Source organism: Semicossyphus pulcher, unplaced genomic scaffold, assembly GCF_022749685.1.
Source record: "Semicossyphus pulcher isolate SPU_LCO1_2020_fin unplaced genomic scaffold, fSemPul1.0.p SCAF_17, whole genome shotgun sequence".
NCBI classification, from domain to species: domain Eukaryota; kingdom Metazoa; phylum Chordata; class Actinopteri; order Labriformes; family Labridae; genus Semicossyphus; species Semicossyphus pulcher.
This window is the reverse complement of record NW_027211681.1, coordinates 20,003,418-20,018,514: the sequence shown is the minus strand read 5'-3', so window position 1 is coordinate 20,018,514 and position 15,097 is coordinate 20,003,418. Positions and strand designations below refer to the sequence as shown.

Here is a 15,097-nt window from a genome sequence, read left to right as displayed (position 1 = left end):
ACACTTTTCCATAGCACACGTCCTTGTGTCTCGCTGAAAAAAACTGTTTGCCACCGTTTTGGGTCTCTTGCATCAGCTATAATTTCCGATTGTACAGGAACGCAGCAATAGTTTAACAACAAGGAAGGACGGAGTTCTTACGCCCTCTGTTGTCAAATATAATAGATAAATGGTTAGGACGTCTGTCTGCTGTTTTACTGAGACACGATGGAAATTACACTAGTTTCAATGTGCTGTGCAAATTCTGTACTCAATTATGTCCAAATCACTAATTATTGTCACTGCAGGGTGGAAAAGTACATCTTAACAGCCCTTTAGAATCATGCCAGTCTTTTTGAAGTGAATAATAAACACACCTTTTCTACACAAATCTTTCCAATGGGCACTTTAATTCCATTTGGCATTACAAATATGAACAAGACAATGAAAAACAAATAATTTAACAGGATTGTGTAGAAAATGAAAGAGCTAATTCAGGATAACAAGTAATGAAAACAGTGTGCTTAAAGACAGACATATTTGAACTAAGGCTCTCTACAGTGCATTTTTATAACACACATCACAACTGTTGAACTACATTTTGCATTTTATTTAAAGATAGACAATGTGTTTTACTAAATGTTAGTAGTTCTACAGATATTTTATGAAAGGCATAAGAGCACAGTGAAGGTGATGACAGTTCTGCCGCCTGAGTCTGATGTTTTAACGAAGATGAAAAGCATTGCAGATATTTACTGAAATTCTAGGATGTTTGTGCAGTAATCACAGCAGATTGTAAATTTGAAATGTCAAAAGGCTTCATCAACGATACACCCAAACACTTGCGTACACACACATACTGCAGATTGTAAGTCAACATATCAAATGGCTTTTGTTTGGTACCTAAACTGATCACAACACACTCACACAATCACACCATGTGTTCTTTGTAAAACCAATTAAGCAGAAGTTATCAGCATACTTTAATAACAACTTTCCATAATTTAGAGTGATGACATATAACATCGACTAGTTATTTTCACATATAGGTAGAAGTATTTTTGAAATAGTGCGTCTATTTAAAGTTTGTGATGTTGTCCAGTATCAGCCTAAAATCATTTGTATATAGTGCACACTAGCTTTCCTGGTGTTTAGTAGTTTTAACAGCATGCACAGAGATGCGTAATCATGCTCTAAAATATCCTGCTACCTAAAGTAGGTGGAAGATTTTTATTTTATTGTGAACAGGCAAACTGTGAGGACTCTTTAGAGCGTTTTACATGAAGCTGCATTTACTGAAACTATAAATAGAATTCCCATTATTGTTCAAGTGACTAAGGTACTTTAATTTCACCCTCACGTAACACAGTGTCAAACCAGTATTTTTAGGAACAAGTGCAACAGAATTATTTTCCAGTTTCCCCACTATGTCACAACTAATCAAAAGGTCTTACATATTTACAATACTAAAAGTTTTATTTTCTAAATTCGGTGTAGTTTAGATGGAACGTGAACATATTAAGAGTGTCCTCTCAAAGCACCAATCAGCTGCAGCCGTCCGTGAATATCAGAGATCCTTTTGTTTCATTCACACCACACATTATTCTCTCTTGTTGTTTCTTCAGCCTCAGAGGTGATGCCACGGACACACACGCAGAACAGTCAAACAGATGGCACAACGACAGCACGAGTCAAGGATGAATGGGTGAGTGGATGAGTGAAAATCTTCCAGTTGCTCCACACTCAAGAGTCCCTGTGCGTATGTACATATATATATACACTGTACAGTTCGTGGGGAAGGTGAGGGAGGAGGTGCTACTGCAGGTAGCGGTAGACTTTGAAACAGTGGTTGCCAGAATCTGCAACCACAACATGTCCGTCAGAGGTGAGAGCGAGTCCCTGCGGGCCGTACAGCGGGTCTGCTGAGGTGTTGATGTAGGACAGGAACGAACCGCTGCCATCAAACACCTGAGAGGGAGAGAGATAGGGAAATATAAGAGCAGGTTTTATTTGCATGCATTGAGATAACACAAAGAAAGCTTTATGTCCCACTTCATTTTCACTTTTTAGTAATGACGTTATTTGCACAATTAAGCAAAACAATCATTGAGTATTGCATGACAAGGCAATGTAAAGTTCAGTTAATGTGACCATCCTGAATGAGTCATACCAAAAACTGCACTGTGCAACCACTAGGGGGCGGTATTGGCAAAGTCATTGGCTTTTAAAGATTCTTTTTTTGGCCTTTTGTGTTAAGTTTCTCCGACCACCAGGGGGCGTATGTTGGAGGTCAAGCTGGCCACAGGTTACTTGCGTTCATGCCCTCTAAGCACAGGTGTTGCTCATGAAAAAGGCCAAAAGTTTTTGACTGTGTTCAGACACATCATCGTGTGTATTTTTGTTTTAATTTACTTTGCATGGAAACAACAGAGTATATACACTTAAAATATATTTGGTAAGCAGAATATATATTTTTTTGTACCAAAAGGTTGGGCCAAAAGATGCATGTCACCTGATGTAAACATATGTAAATGCACATTAAATGTATAAGACACTAAGATCTGCTAAGTGTAGCGTGTAATAGCCATAAGCCAACGCTGTAATCCAAACTGTAACAGCAGCAGGGGTTAAAGTCTTCCGCTTGTTTGTGTGAGATTTGTTGTACTGACCTGTATCCGGCTGTTGCCCCAGTCTGCCACTATGATGTTTCCATTGACATCCACTGCGACTCCTGTGGGGGCGTTGAACTGGCCGTTACCCTCGCCGTTAGAACCAAACTTCAGCAGGAACTCTCCTTCTGTGTTGAACACCTGCGTTTACAAGAGGGCAAAGACAGGGATTACAAAACAACAAAGGACACAGAATATAAACAACTACAGAATAGTTGTGTTCATAAAAATATGAGTAATGAACAGGGTATAAACTACAGAGACTTTTAGCACTAGACTCTATTTATCTGTAATACCCTTTCCTTTCACTGATTCTTCACTCACCTTCACTGAGTGGTTGTGGAAATCCGTCACAATGATTTCATTGTTGTTGTTGACTGCAGCAAAATGAGGGCCTGAAAAAAAATGACAAAAAGGTCTCAGATATGTGCTGCAGGAGTTCAGTTTAGAATGACGACTTCCTGAAGCGAGGAACGTGCAACTTAATACTCATAACACACATACACAGACACATTGAATGACAAAGAAAAAAATTCAGGTTTCTTAAAATCCAAAAAAGGCAACTGGACTTCTGGAAATGTAACGTTTTCAAGAACTTTAGCAAAGTCCAGCTGCCTTTTTTGGATTAAACCTTTGAATAACCATGACCTGAATAACTGAGAACCGTCACAGATAAAAACAAATAAATAAATAAAGGTTGAACTAAAAAATAGCAGAGTACAACATGCTTTTTTAGAGCAGTTCAGTTAATAATCTATGTAATGATTTTGAAAAGCCTCAGAGGATAATGGGCTCTTTATGGTTTCCTGGTTTGCCATTCGTCTTCATTCCGCATGCAGGTGCGAGCTGGTTGCAGAGAGAGGCTGTAGGGGGCAGTGCACGTATTACCATTGAGTGTACCTGCAAACTGCCTGTCGCCGTTGCCGCGGTTACCGAACTTGGTGACCAGCTTGCCGTTGAGCTGAAAGATGAAGACGCAGCAGGCCTTGTTGTCGACCACGATGACGTGTCCGTTTCGGTCCACCGACACGCCTTTAGGGCCCATCAGCTTCCCCGAGCCGATCTTGTTCTAGAAGAGTCAAGAATTTCACATTTCATAACCACAGTGATATTTAATCACACAGTACATGATGAGGAACTTTAGATAAATAGTTATACAAGTTGAATATTGGAGTAAGTTATATTTCTGAATATTACAAATATACATTTAATTAAATGTTATATTATATGTATATTATATATATATATATATATATCTATATATATATACATAGGATTTATTCACATTTTTTTCATTATAATTCTATTGAACACAGGATGGCACATTAACACCCCTACCTCCCTGTAAAGCTTATTTACATTTTAGATATATGTTAGTTTATATTTTAGGTTTTCTCAAGTATGTTTTTGTTTCACATTCACGATTTAGTTTTATATTTTATATTTACTATAGTTGAGGCTATTATTTATGACTGTTACGTAGAATTTCTGTGTGTAAATGTTTCTTTCTTCTAGTGTTAGGGTTTTCTTCGGTGCTATTTGCTGCTGTAACACACTGATTTCCCAGTTTGGGATCAATAAAGTACATCTATCTATCTGTCTATTGTAACTATAAGAAAGAAAGTTGGCCAACATTTAACATTTCATTTTCCTTTAAAATCTGCACAGCATCAACACTCAACCGATACTGACTGATGAGGGAAGTGGAAATCTGTCTGAGTGCATTTCTTAACGCTAGAGATGCGACTATTGATTTAGTAATTGGTAAAAACACAAGAAAACACAGCAAACTATTGAGATAATCAATTCAATGTTTCAGTCTTTTTTGCCAAACACCCCTTTCAGGTTAGCACGTATTTGCTAACTTTCTTCATCATTAATTATAGATGAAGAGTTTTTGACTATTGGTTGCACAAAATAAGGGATTTCAAGAGATATTGTCATAACCATTTTTTTTTACTTTTTAATTAGACGATTACATAGTAAGTTGTGAAATTAATCGGCAGAATCATCAATAATAAAATGTATCTGTAGTTGCAGCCCTACAAAACACTTACTAGAACAGTCATACTTACATTAATGTGCTAATTATGAAGCATTGTTTTATAACTACAGTGCTGTTGTGCGGACAATATACTATTTGATAGCTGTATTCATGGCAGCACCCTACATGGTAATATTTCCTTTCATCCTAGTTTTATTGCTTTGCCATTAACTTACCTTAAACTTGCCCTCTCCTGAGAAGATGCTGACCCATTTGTTGTCATAATCAGCGATGATGATGTCACCATTGGGGTGGACGGCCACACCCGTCGGCCGCTGCAGCTGACCTGGTGTCCGGCCCCGGACACCGAACCGGCTCTTGAACAGACCATCATTTGAGAAAATCTGTAGCACAAATCAAAACAAACCTTTTAAAGAAAAACGCACCTCGTGTTTATAGGAGATGGCAAAGTGCAGAGGCAGCATAGTTCAAGGTAACTGGACAGTAAAGTTATAGTGCTGCACCAATGATTTCTTTATCAGGCCTTGACCCCGGCCATAGGCTCAGTGCACAGGAAGTTATTTTTACCTGGACACACTGGTTGTTGCTGTCGGCTATCAGCACCTTTCCCAAAGAGGAGGCGGCCACTCCCTGCAGGTTCGTGAACTCCCCTTTGTTTCTGCCTTTTGTGCCTGGGAAACATTAGACAATAAAGTCATATTCATACTGTTTAAGTGATCATGTGACTGGTTTTAGGTTTAGACCTCTTTGTCAATCTGATACTTAACATTTAATTAATGCACTATGCTATAAAAAACAGCTAAAATAACAAAGACGAACACATCCTCTCCGACACTGTTGCCATGTAAAGGCCCGATCAGACAGAACATACTCATTGTCCAATAGGATGAAAGGAGAGGCGGGCCTTCTGTCAGTAGACAATATAACGGTTAGGTTAATGACAGCTATGATTTGGTGGTTGCCTTAACAACAGTATAAAAAAAAGGGCGCAGTGAGCTACTCTTTTTTTTTTTTTAACCATAGGCTTCAACAAAAAATTTAAAAACAAGTTGCCAAATTTGCAAAACATTTTAAATAATTACTTACATCTGACAAATGTACAAGATGCTGGCCTACAGCTAAGAGGGTATTTTTGCTAAAATGCTAGCTAAAATGCTATACTAGTGCCAATATGACACCTGGTATAAATACCAAAATAAAAAGCTTTTTCTGACAGTATTGATAAATTGTATACCAAAATTAAGAAACTAATTTATAAGACAGAAATCACATTGTTAAGTGTCACTAAATGTAAAAAGATGAAATCCCAGACTTCCTGCTTTCTTACCGATCCTGAAGATGAGGTCGTCCTCGATGGGGTTCTCTTTCCTCCTCCCTGTGCTGTACATACTAGCCGGCCTCTTGATGGCCTTCTGCTTGATGTGACCACTTCCTGGAGACTTCAGCCTCTTCTTTATGCCGTCTGAAGTCGGCGACACGTCTATAGACTTGGTGGCTTTTATCTTAAAGGGGCTTCCCTTGATATGTTGGTCATATAAGCGCAGAGATAAATTAAAAGTCCCCTCTTTAGGAGCTGTGAACAGGTACTCATAAGTGCCGTTCTTGTTGTCCAGGATCTCTCCTTCACCTTTGCTGCCGTCAGGTGAGGAGATTTCCGCTCTAATGACTGCATTTCCCATCTTGCACAGCTCTCTGTCTTTGTCCTTAGTGGTTATAGTGATGGAGGTGGGCACACCCACCACACAATGCCGCAGCCCCTCACCTGTAGCCACAGTCTCAGAGGCCACAGCGTTGGTGGTGACAATAGTTCCCAGGTTGTGGATGGACTTCTTCAGTCCCTCCGTCTCCACGATGAAGTCCAGCTGGTCGTTCTCTCCGGGCTGCAGAGGGAGCTCCTGGCTGGCGAGCTCGATGAGACGCTCGCTCATCTGCTTCTTCACCAGCAGCACCTCGGCCTCGGTGCCGTGGCTCAGCGCCTGCTCCGTGAAGTTGCAGCTGCTGTTGATGCCGTCCTGACCCTGCAGCAGGGTGTCCAGCTGGGCCTGGAGCACCTACACAGACACACACCAGGGGGCAGCAGAGTTACTATGTTGTCAGGTATAGACTGTATATAAGACATGGATGAAGCCTCTTGGTTTTAAAAGTGAAGCCAATACGGAAGTGCCTTAAAGCTGCATTTTTTCCACTGGCAATGAGGAACAACTTCATTGGTTGCAATAAGAAATCTGATCGTATGATGGAAAGTAAAAACATTTTCCTTATGAGTTTATGGTCTTAATTGCTAGTTTCAAGCCTTCTTCTATACAGCATGAAGTTCTTCTGTAAACAATGGTCCCATGTAGTGTATAATCAAAGAAAACAGTAGGGTAAGCTTAAGTGTTATTTACAAGTCGCTGCCATGGTGACCAGGCTACAGACATAACTGTGCAAATCTCCTCTATCGTCCAAATATGGTCACTTCTGGTTCATAAATAAACAAGATGGCGACAGCTAAACACAACTCCTTTTAAAGTGCATTTCATAGACCAATGGGTGATGTCGCTACTACTTCCACTTTTATACAGTGAATGCCTGAGACTACCTAAATAAGAAAGCTGTATCTTCTTGCACCCCCAAACATACAGTGGAGGTAAAATTAAACCGCATCTTAAAAGAAAATATATCAAAAGTTGTAAAACCATTTTCTTCTGTCTTATTCCTTTTTTCATCTCACAACCCCACAGACTTATCATCACCTCCTGTGGGGGTCCCAAACCCCGGCTGAGAGAGACCTCCACATTAAGAGCCCACACATAAAACCCAGCAAGCTTCACTGTTGTGTAAGAGTACACGTAGGAGGACGTAGTTGAAGTTGGTGTTGTGCTAAATTATATTGAAATGTGTCTCTATTTTCTTGTCCTCCCTATTTACATACATGAGGGGGCAGAGTATTAGAAACACCTCTGAATATAATGCAGCTCAGTGCAGCCCCACCATCATTGAAGTAACACCTCTATGACAGCTTAGAAGAAAACCTGTACATTACAGGCAACATAAAGCAAATCTTATGGCTGAGCTGGTGTATTGGATTACATCAGATTTTTCAGGTGTATCTAATGAAGTGGTCAGCGTATACACACACACACTGCAAGCTCTGAGATCTGCCTTATACAGTACTGTTACAGTTACTTACATAACCCACCGCTAAACAGAAACAGTCTTTGTTTACATATGCTAACTTTCGCTTGTGTAACTGTATGTAACCGTCGGTTTGTGACTTTTAAGAAGTTGTTGTCCTTGATTCTACATTTCAACATCAACCCCAAACTTTAGCACCCTCAAGCCTGTAGATGTGACATAAACAAAGGACTGATGGGTAATGTGACGCCAGCTTGATGAAGAAAAAGAGCTTAATAACGCTATGAGAACAGGTGCTGTTCTTTTACATAGTCTGATGATTGATTTCCATGTATCCCTATTGCAGCTAATTTGGCAACATCAAAATCCATGTGCAAAATAACTTACTTAAGTTAAGTCATCCCATAAAGTCATAGTTATTTAATCATTTCTTACTGGTGCAAAACAGGAATTTATGAGACATCTTGCAGAAATTCATGCTTAATTCATCATGTGTCATTCATTATTAATGCATGTGGTTTCTCAGAGAAGGAAGTGTTTCCATTTTAGCTAATAATGAACAAACACAAGTCACACTTAGATCATAAAATCTGCCCCTATGCTATAATGACAGCATGATAAAGCAGTTCCTTGTTGTTGACTTAAAGACAGACTCACCCCAATCTGGCCATCACACTCTTCTTCTTCTCCAACAAGAGAGGCCATCGAGCCATTTATCTCAAACTACAGTCAAATGTTTCCTCCAATCACCTTCCACTATCTCCTTAGACTAATTCACACTCTGAAGATCTGAATGCTGAGATGTTGTCCAAACAAACCGAAACATACGGAGCTTCAGATAAAGTGCTCACAGCATGAAGAAGAGCTGAGCTGTGTTCCCTCACCGCACATGACACGCCCAAACTGTACATACAGTGAACTGGCTCCATCTAGCTACGAGCTACAAAACAGCTGAATGCCTCATATCTGACTTTCCCTCTGGGCTTCACTGTTTTGACTGCATGCACACCAGCCACTCAATTGTAAATCATTATCAAGCCATGTGACGCAGCTCCCCGAGGGGGCGGCACCTCGCTCCTAACCAGACCGGGTGATTGGTCGTCTGGATTTGAGTGGTGCGCCCGCTCCCCAGCCCCTCCCCCCTCTATCTGTCTGTTAATCGCATATCAGACCATCTGAGCCCTCTGACACATAGATCAGCGAAAACAGCCTGATGAGCAGCCTGAGACTGCAATTAGGTCAATGTTGTGTTCATGATCCTTTCTGTGTTATTCTTTTGTTTGTTTGTTTACACAAGAATACAAAAATACAAAGCACATAAAGAAGAGCGTATGTGTGGGTGTAATAGAAACCTGTACGTTTCCTTTAAGTATATATATACTCCAAACTCTATTCAGTCATTCGCAACCACTTTTAAACCTTTAACTATTCTGGGGTCAAGCTGAACCTCTAATCAGAACATCAACTCTTGACTGAACTGCTTTCCTTTATATTTCAATCTCATAAACAGAAAAATTCCATATAAAAATGTGTTAAAGGCAATGAAATGCAGATTAAAAAAAATTGTTAAGCAAAAAAAAAATGCAAAAATAAAAACGTCTTATGAATTTTTTGTGGCCTACTTTCAGTGCCTTCACCGCCCACTAGGTGGCAGCGGCTCACACTACCCACAGGACTCACTGCATCATAAGAACAAATCATAGCTTCTAGATGATGCCGGCCCTTTAAGAGGTATATAAGTGGCTGCAGAGTGCTTTAACCTGAATAAGAAACGCAGACATTATTTTGACCACAGCCAGATAGCACCAAAGTCTCAGGGTGAATGCGAATGCAGCTGACAGCTTTGGTCTTTTAAAGTAAAGTCTGAAAGTCTGGTTTGTTGAACTCTGGTGCAGACTAAACTACCGGACCAAGGTCCAACAGAAAAGACTGGACTCGGCCCGTTTCCAAATGAACCATGGTCCAGTTCGATACAGGTGAGCGCATAATCAGACTTGAAGTAGGACCTAATATAAGATGCAAACCAAAACACAGTGCATTGTGGGTTAATGGATGTTGACACACAGAGACAGCCAAGCAGCCAGGCAGCAAGATAAGTAGAGGACGAATGTGGGCGGGCGGCGAGGTGAGGGCTCTAATAGAAATATGGGCTGACCAAACAATTTCATTAATGCTTTTTAAAACACACAAGAACACGGAGGTATTCAAACTGTGTTTTTCTGACCAATCAGGGAGCAGTTTCCCCGCACATCAAAGCTTTTGGTGTACTGGTAAAAGCTGCCGTGTGAACACAAACCAAACTCGAGGTAAAATGCAACATAGTAACAATTTGGTCTTTGATTCGGATCAAACTAGCAGACTTTACATTAAACCACCCGCAATCAAACTTCCAACCACAGAACTTAAACTAGCCTCTGCATGTGTCAGAGTAAACCAGACTACTTTGTGTCAGACGCTGTTACTTTACCTTCTGCTTGAGGCCGTAGTTGACCTCCAGCTCCATGAGTAAAACGCTCTTGCGGACGTTCAGAGTCTTCTGCAACTCGTCAAACGTTGTGTGAATGCCATCCTCGATGGAGCTCTTTTGATTGGTCAGCTGCTGAAGGATCTCTGACAGCGTCTGCAGGGCCGAGTCGATATCCGGCAACCTGGGAGCAACAGAGAGGAGCGTAAGAACAAGGAGAGTTTTTTATACAGCAAGACAGCAGTCATATGACAAAATCATTCATTTGTGTCTATTGTGTGAATGAAGTCTACATCGTGGTGCTGCACCTCTTCTTGACAGCGTCGAGCTGGTCCTGTAACGAGGCCTTGTGTTGTTCCACTACGTCCTTCAGAGGCACAGTCGGGTGTTCTCCGTGTTCTCCACTCGTACACTCCTGACACATGGCCGTCTCACAGGGCGGACAGTAAAACTCCATGACCTAAGCAGCAGTGAAAAAAGAGATTAGACTTAAACATAGGGTTGAGGTTTAGTGCAGCGTCGCTAATGATAATGTTGGTCGGCCCGCAACTTCAGTCCAGACTGATATGTCTGCCTGACACGACCGGAGTGCAACTTAATTTAGTTAATTTAGTACACTTTGATGTTCCCCCTGAGGGTAAACCTACTGACTGATGAGCTACGGACTTTCTCCTCTTGACACAACCAGTTGATATTTTTAGATCAAAGAGAAATTTTGGGATGGATTGCCTTGAGATTCCTGTTTATTTCTCCTAAAAGATTAATTGTAATAGCTTCATTGACCCCTTAACCTTTCATGGATCTCTGTCTTTTGTGCTAATAAGCAAAGTTTGCATGCTGTTTAAGTTGGTAAGCATAGTCAGTATTATACATGCTGCATATCTGCATGTTAGCATTGTGACAAAGCGCATGTTAGCATGCTGTTAACATTTAGCCCAGAGTATCACTGTGCCTACATACAGCCTCAGTGAGCAGCTAGCTTGAAGGCTATTAGTTTATTGATTTTAATTAGTTTCTATTAAGTTACAATTATTGGCATGTTATGTTATCCAAGCATAATTATGACTACATCTATGTCCTACTTGTAGCTTTTGTTGTGGCAGGAATTTCCCCCTGAATAAGGGGAAATTAAATATTTTATTATTTTTCTTGTTTTAATAAAATCTCTCACAAATCACTTTTAGGCTGATGGTTAATGTTTAAAATAACTCAATCCTTACCAGCAGCCAGTAAAAATGAATTGCCCTCCGGGACTAATAAAATTTCTGAATCTGAATCCATTGACCTTGGCAAGTTGGCAGTTTTTTATCAAGTCTTTATCGTGTTTGTTACACAGTGATTATTAATGATTAACCCTTCACACCACTTAATAGAAGATAGTTTCTGCTGAAAACCTTTTAAACTTGTATATTAGAAAAACTAATCGGTAACAGGAAAAGAAAGTTGCTGGATGTTCACATGTGGTGAGTAGTAGATCTAAACTTCAACAGAAACAAAGGCTTGTTAATATGTGTCATGTCATATTCGTTTACAAGCATAAGGTAACTTAAGTAGACAAACTATTTTGTGTGTGTAAGTGAAAGAAGAGGTCATATGAAGAGGAACAGTGTGTGTGCCTCTTACGTTGCCTCCATGGTTGGGGCAGGACAGCAGTTGTCCCGCAGCCACGGTGGTGATGGTGTTGAGAGCGGCGGCCTCCTGGCTGCAGCTGTCCGGCGCCCGCTGCAGCACGTCCATCAGGTTGGTGATGAAGAAGTTATTCTGCAAAGCCGCCACACCTTTCTCCGGCAGGATGGAGGTCTGGCGGCACACGGGGCACGACAGTGTGAGGCTGTGGGCCGGGATGTAATTCTGCAGACACCTGGAGGAGGAGAGCAGCGGGAACACTGAGACTGAGTGGGAGCAGGCTGTAATAAGACGGATCAAAGGGAGTCTGGAGGGAGACGTAGGTGGTGTGGTGCGTGTATGTGGCAATGAGAAGGAAAGACAGAGGGCTCAGCTATCTGTATACAGACTGTGATATACAGCAGATGTGTAGTTATTACAGTGAATACAGCAAGGAGGTGTAGATAAACTCTGTAGTAACTTTGAGCAGTGGCAAAAATAGTAGTACTCAGATTCTTGGCATAAAAAGTGCTGCATTTAAAAGTACACAAGTTTACTAGCAAAATAATTAAAGTATTTAAGGTCCTTCTGCAAAATTGCTCCTTTTAGAGTGTCAACTTTTGATGCCTTCAAGGTCCCAAAAGATAATATTTAAGCACACAAGATAATTTGGATGCAAATTTCTTTCTTAAGTGTAGTTTATTTATTATTGTTGTTTATTTAGCAAGAAAAATGTACTAAAGTGTAGAATAAGTATAAAGTAGCATACATTGGATACACTCAAGTCTAGCAGAATCTTTAATTAAGTACAGTAGCTGACTAAATGCACTTAAAGGGCCAGTTCGCCGATTTTCAACCTCAGTCCTATCATGCTATTATGGGGCGCTAATGCCATTATGGTAGGAAAAAAATGCAATTTCGCTCCGTGCCTTTGGAGGACGCTATCCACTTCTCTAATGAGCCCTGGAAAACCTGTGTAGTTTAGCAAGCTTTCTGGCCAGGGGAGCCTGCTAAACTACACTTCCTCAATCTAGGACGCCCGCCTCCGATGTCATGTCTCGTTCAAAATCATCAGGTTTGAAATGTAGACTGCAGACCTGAAGATTTTTTAGGCGATCCACCGGTATATTCTCATCGTATTTCAGATTCTGTGCCGCTCTGAGCCATCGCCTGCAGCCAAACGGTAGTATTTCACTCCAGCGTCTCTCACTGGGCCGTTCCTTTCAGAGGGAGGGGCGCAATGCACACTGGGTGTTGTAGGAATGTAGAATGGGCGAAACCACGAGCTATTTGTACAACTTTCTCCACAGCTATGGCGGCAATTTCAAATATTATTGCTTCTATGGATTACAGAGAACACCAGCTTTGACTGACAGTGGCTTTTTTTAAAGTGGCAATTTCTTGTGTATTTATATTAACAGTTTCCGATCATATATCATTGTGGAATTCTGGCTCAGTAACATGTTGCATCTCTGGTAATTTCAAGGTTATTTTGGATATACATGTTGTGGTGCAGGGCTGCACGGTGGTGCTAGCGCTTCACAACTAAATGGTTCCTGGTTCGAATCTTCTCTGTGTGCATGTTCTCCCCCTTGCATGCGTGGGTTCTCTCTGGGTACTCTGGCTGCCTCATCAAGTCCAAAGACATGCTAGTCAGGTTCATTGGTGATTCTAAAATTGCCCGTAGGTGTGGGTGTGAGCGTGAAAGATTGTCTGTCTCTATGTGTCAGCCCTGTGACTGACCAGTCCAGAGTGCACCCCGCCTCTCGCCCAGTGACAGCAACCCCAACCCCCCGACCCTGAACCGGATAAGCGCTATAGATAATGGATGGATGTTGTGGTGTGTGCCGTTGGTCATTCCTCGACCACACCTAGCATTATGTTGGATGTGGTCAGAAATACACTGGAGTACAAGAAGCTTTCGACACGAGTGCCTTTCTACCTTTAGACTGTCACAATCACATATTATGATCAAATACAGTTTTTGCTGCTTGTTATGTGGCAGAGAAATCAAAGCCCAGTGCCCCAGTGCAGGTATTGCAGAAGGTCCTTTTTTATATAGCATTTATATATCTGAAAAGTGGATGCTCTGAGCGAGATAACAGCTACATTGTTTAACGTATCGGCCTAATGACTCTCCAGAAGCAACCAGAGAGCAGGGACGGACAGGCACAGCGCACACTTTCTCTTTGTGTCGGAAACAAAGGCTGACTGTCAGAGAGGACGGCACCGTCACACAATACTCACATTTATTACAAGATCCAGATAATACTATTACTATTATCTCTGTGGTGTATTGTAACCAAGTCAAACATTCGTGTACTGTAGAAAAAGTTCTGCTCTGTATCTCTGAGTTTTTAGTCTTTCATATCATTCCTGCAAAAACCACCAAATTGATGACGTTAAATGTGAATGATTGTGATAGACTGAAGGATTAAGTGTAGCTCTGAACTTTGTCTGCTGTGCATTGCCGTAGATTAAACTACCCATGCATGCAATCTTAAACGGCTGCGGCAGTTTAATGGAGGTATAGCACAAAAACACATCTACAACATACTATTATGCAGCAGAAAAGATCAGTCCTAACACATTAAACATAGCTACATAAGAACAACATGACAACTCCACTCACCTCTCACAGAAGGTGTGTAGGCAGGGCAGCACTTTGGGGTTCTCGTAGCGGTCCAGACATATGCTGCAGATCAGGAACTGCTTGTCGATCTGGCGGACCACGGGGCTGGGAATAGTGGAGCCTTCACTGGCCATCCTAAAACTGTGACATACGAGTCCCTCTTCCTCTTACCCTGCACCCTGCAGAGAGAGAAACAGAGGGAGGAACGGACGCCATGTTTGATCAGATACACAGAGACAACCCCTGGAGGTGAGTGGGAATGTGAGAGCTGCAAAGATCAAAGGTCAAGGCAGATTGTCTTCTTCCTTGCATCCTCTCGCTGAGAGAGGAAACGCACAAACAACAACAACAACAAGCTCCCGAGGCTACTTGTTTGAAGCCGTACATCACAACGTACTAAGAGGAGGAACAGTGACAGGAAACATCACCTTAAATTTGCAGGTCCCAAAGACACAACCACCTGCTAGATATCGTTGTTTTTTAAATTATCTACATTTGAACAAACTTATTATTGCATTTTCTTTCATTGAGTTAAAGGTCCTAACAGCCCGGGAAGAGATACAACATTTGAGAGGTTGTAAGGAGGGTTAAAGGTCAAACTGAGGTCATGTCTTCAACATAAGATA

The 15,097-nt window shown here is 41.3% G+C and overlaps 1 protein-coding gene across 4 annotated transcripts in view; it reads right to left on the bottom strand.

The window, feature by feature from the left end:
* Positions 1-372: 372 nt before the first annotated feature.
* The window catches only part of trim2a (tripartite motif containing 2a), a 35,345-nt gene continuing 20,620 nt past the window's right edge, over positions 373-15,097 (bottom strand). For 3 of the 4 annotated variants that reach the window (XM_069665771.1, XM_069665769.1, XM_069665770.1), the window contains exons 2-12: positions 14,472-14,650; positions 11,858-12,095; positions 10,543-10,694; positions 10,238-10,418; positions 5,981-6,704; positions 5,221-5,324; positions 4,869-5,036; positions 3,537-3,717; positions 2,973-3,043; positions 2,649-2,789; positions 373-1,947 (exon numbers count right to left, since the gene is read on the bottom strand). In XM_069665771.1, coding sequence (XP_069521872.1) covers positions 1,795-1,947; positions 2,649-2,789; positions 2,973-3,043; positions 3,537-3,717; positions 4,869-5,036; positions 5,221-5,324; positions 5,981-6,704; positions 10,238-10,418; positions 10,543-10,694; positions 11,858-12,095; positions 14,472-14,605 — 2,247 coding nt within the window. In that variant the 5' untranslated portion in view covers positions 14,606-14,650 and the 3' untranslated portion in view covers positions 373-1,794. The remainder of the gene's footprint in view (positions 1,948-2,648; positions 2,790-2,972; positions 3,044-3,536; positions 3,718-4,868; positions 5,037-5,220; positions 5,325-5,980; positions 6,705-10,237; positions 10,419-10,542; positions 10,695-11,857; positions 12,096-14,471; positions 14,651-15,097) is intronic. The other variant, XM_069665773.1, reaches the window with a different exon arrangement.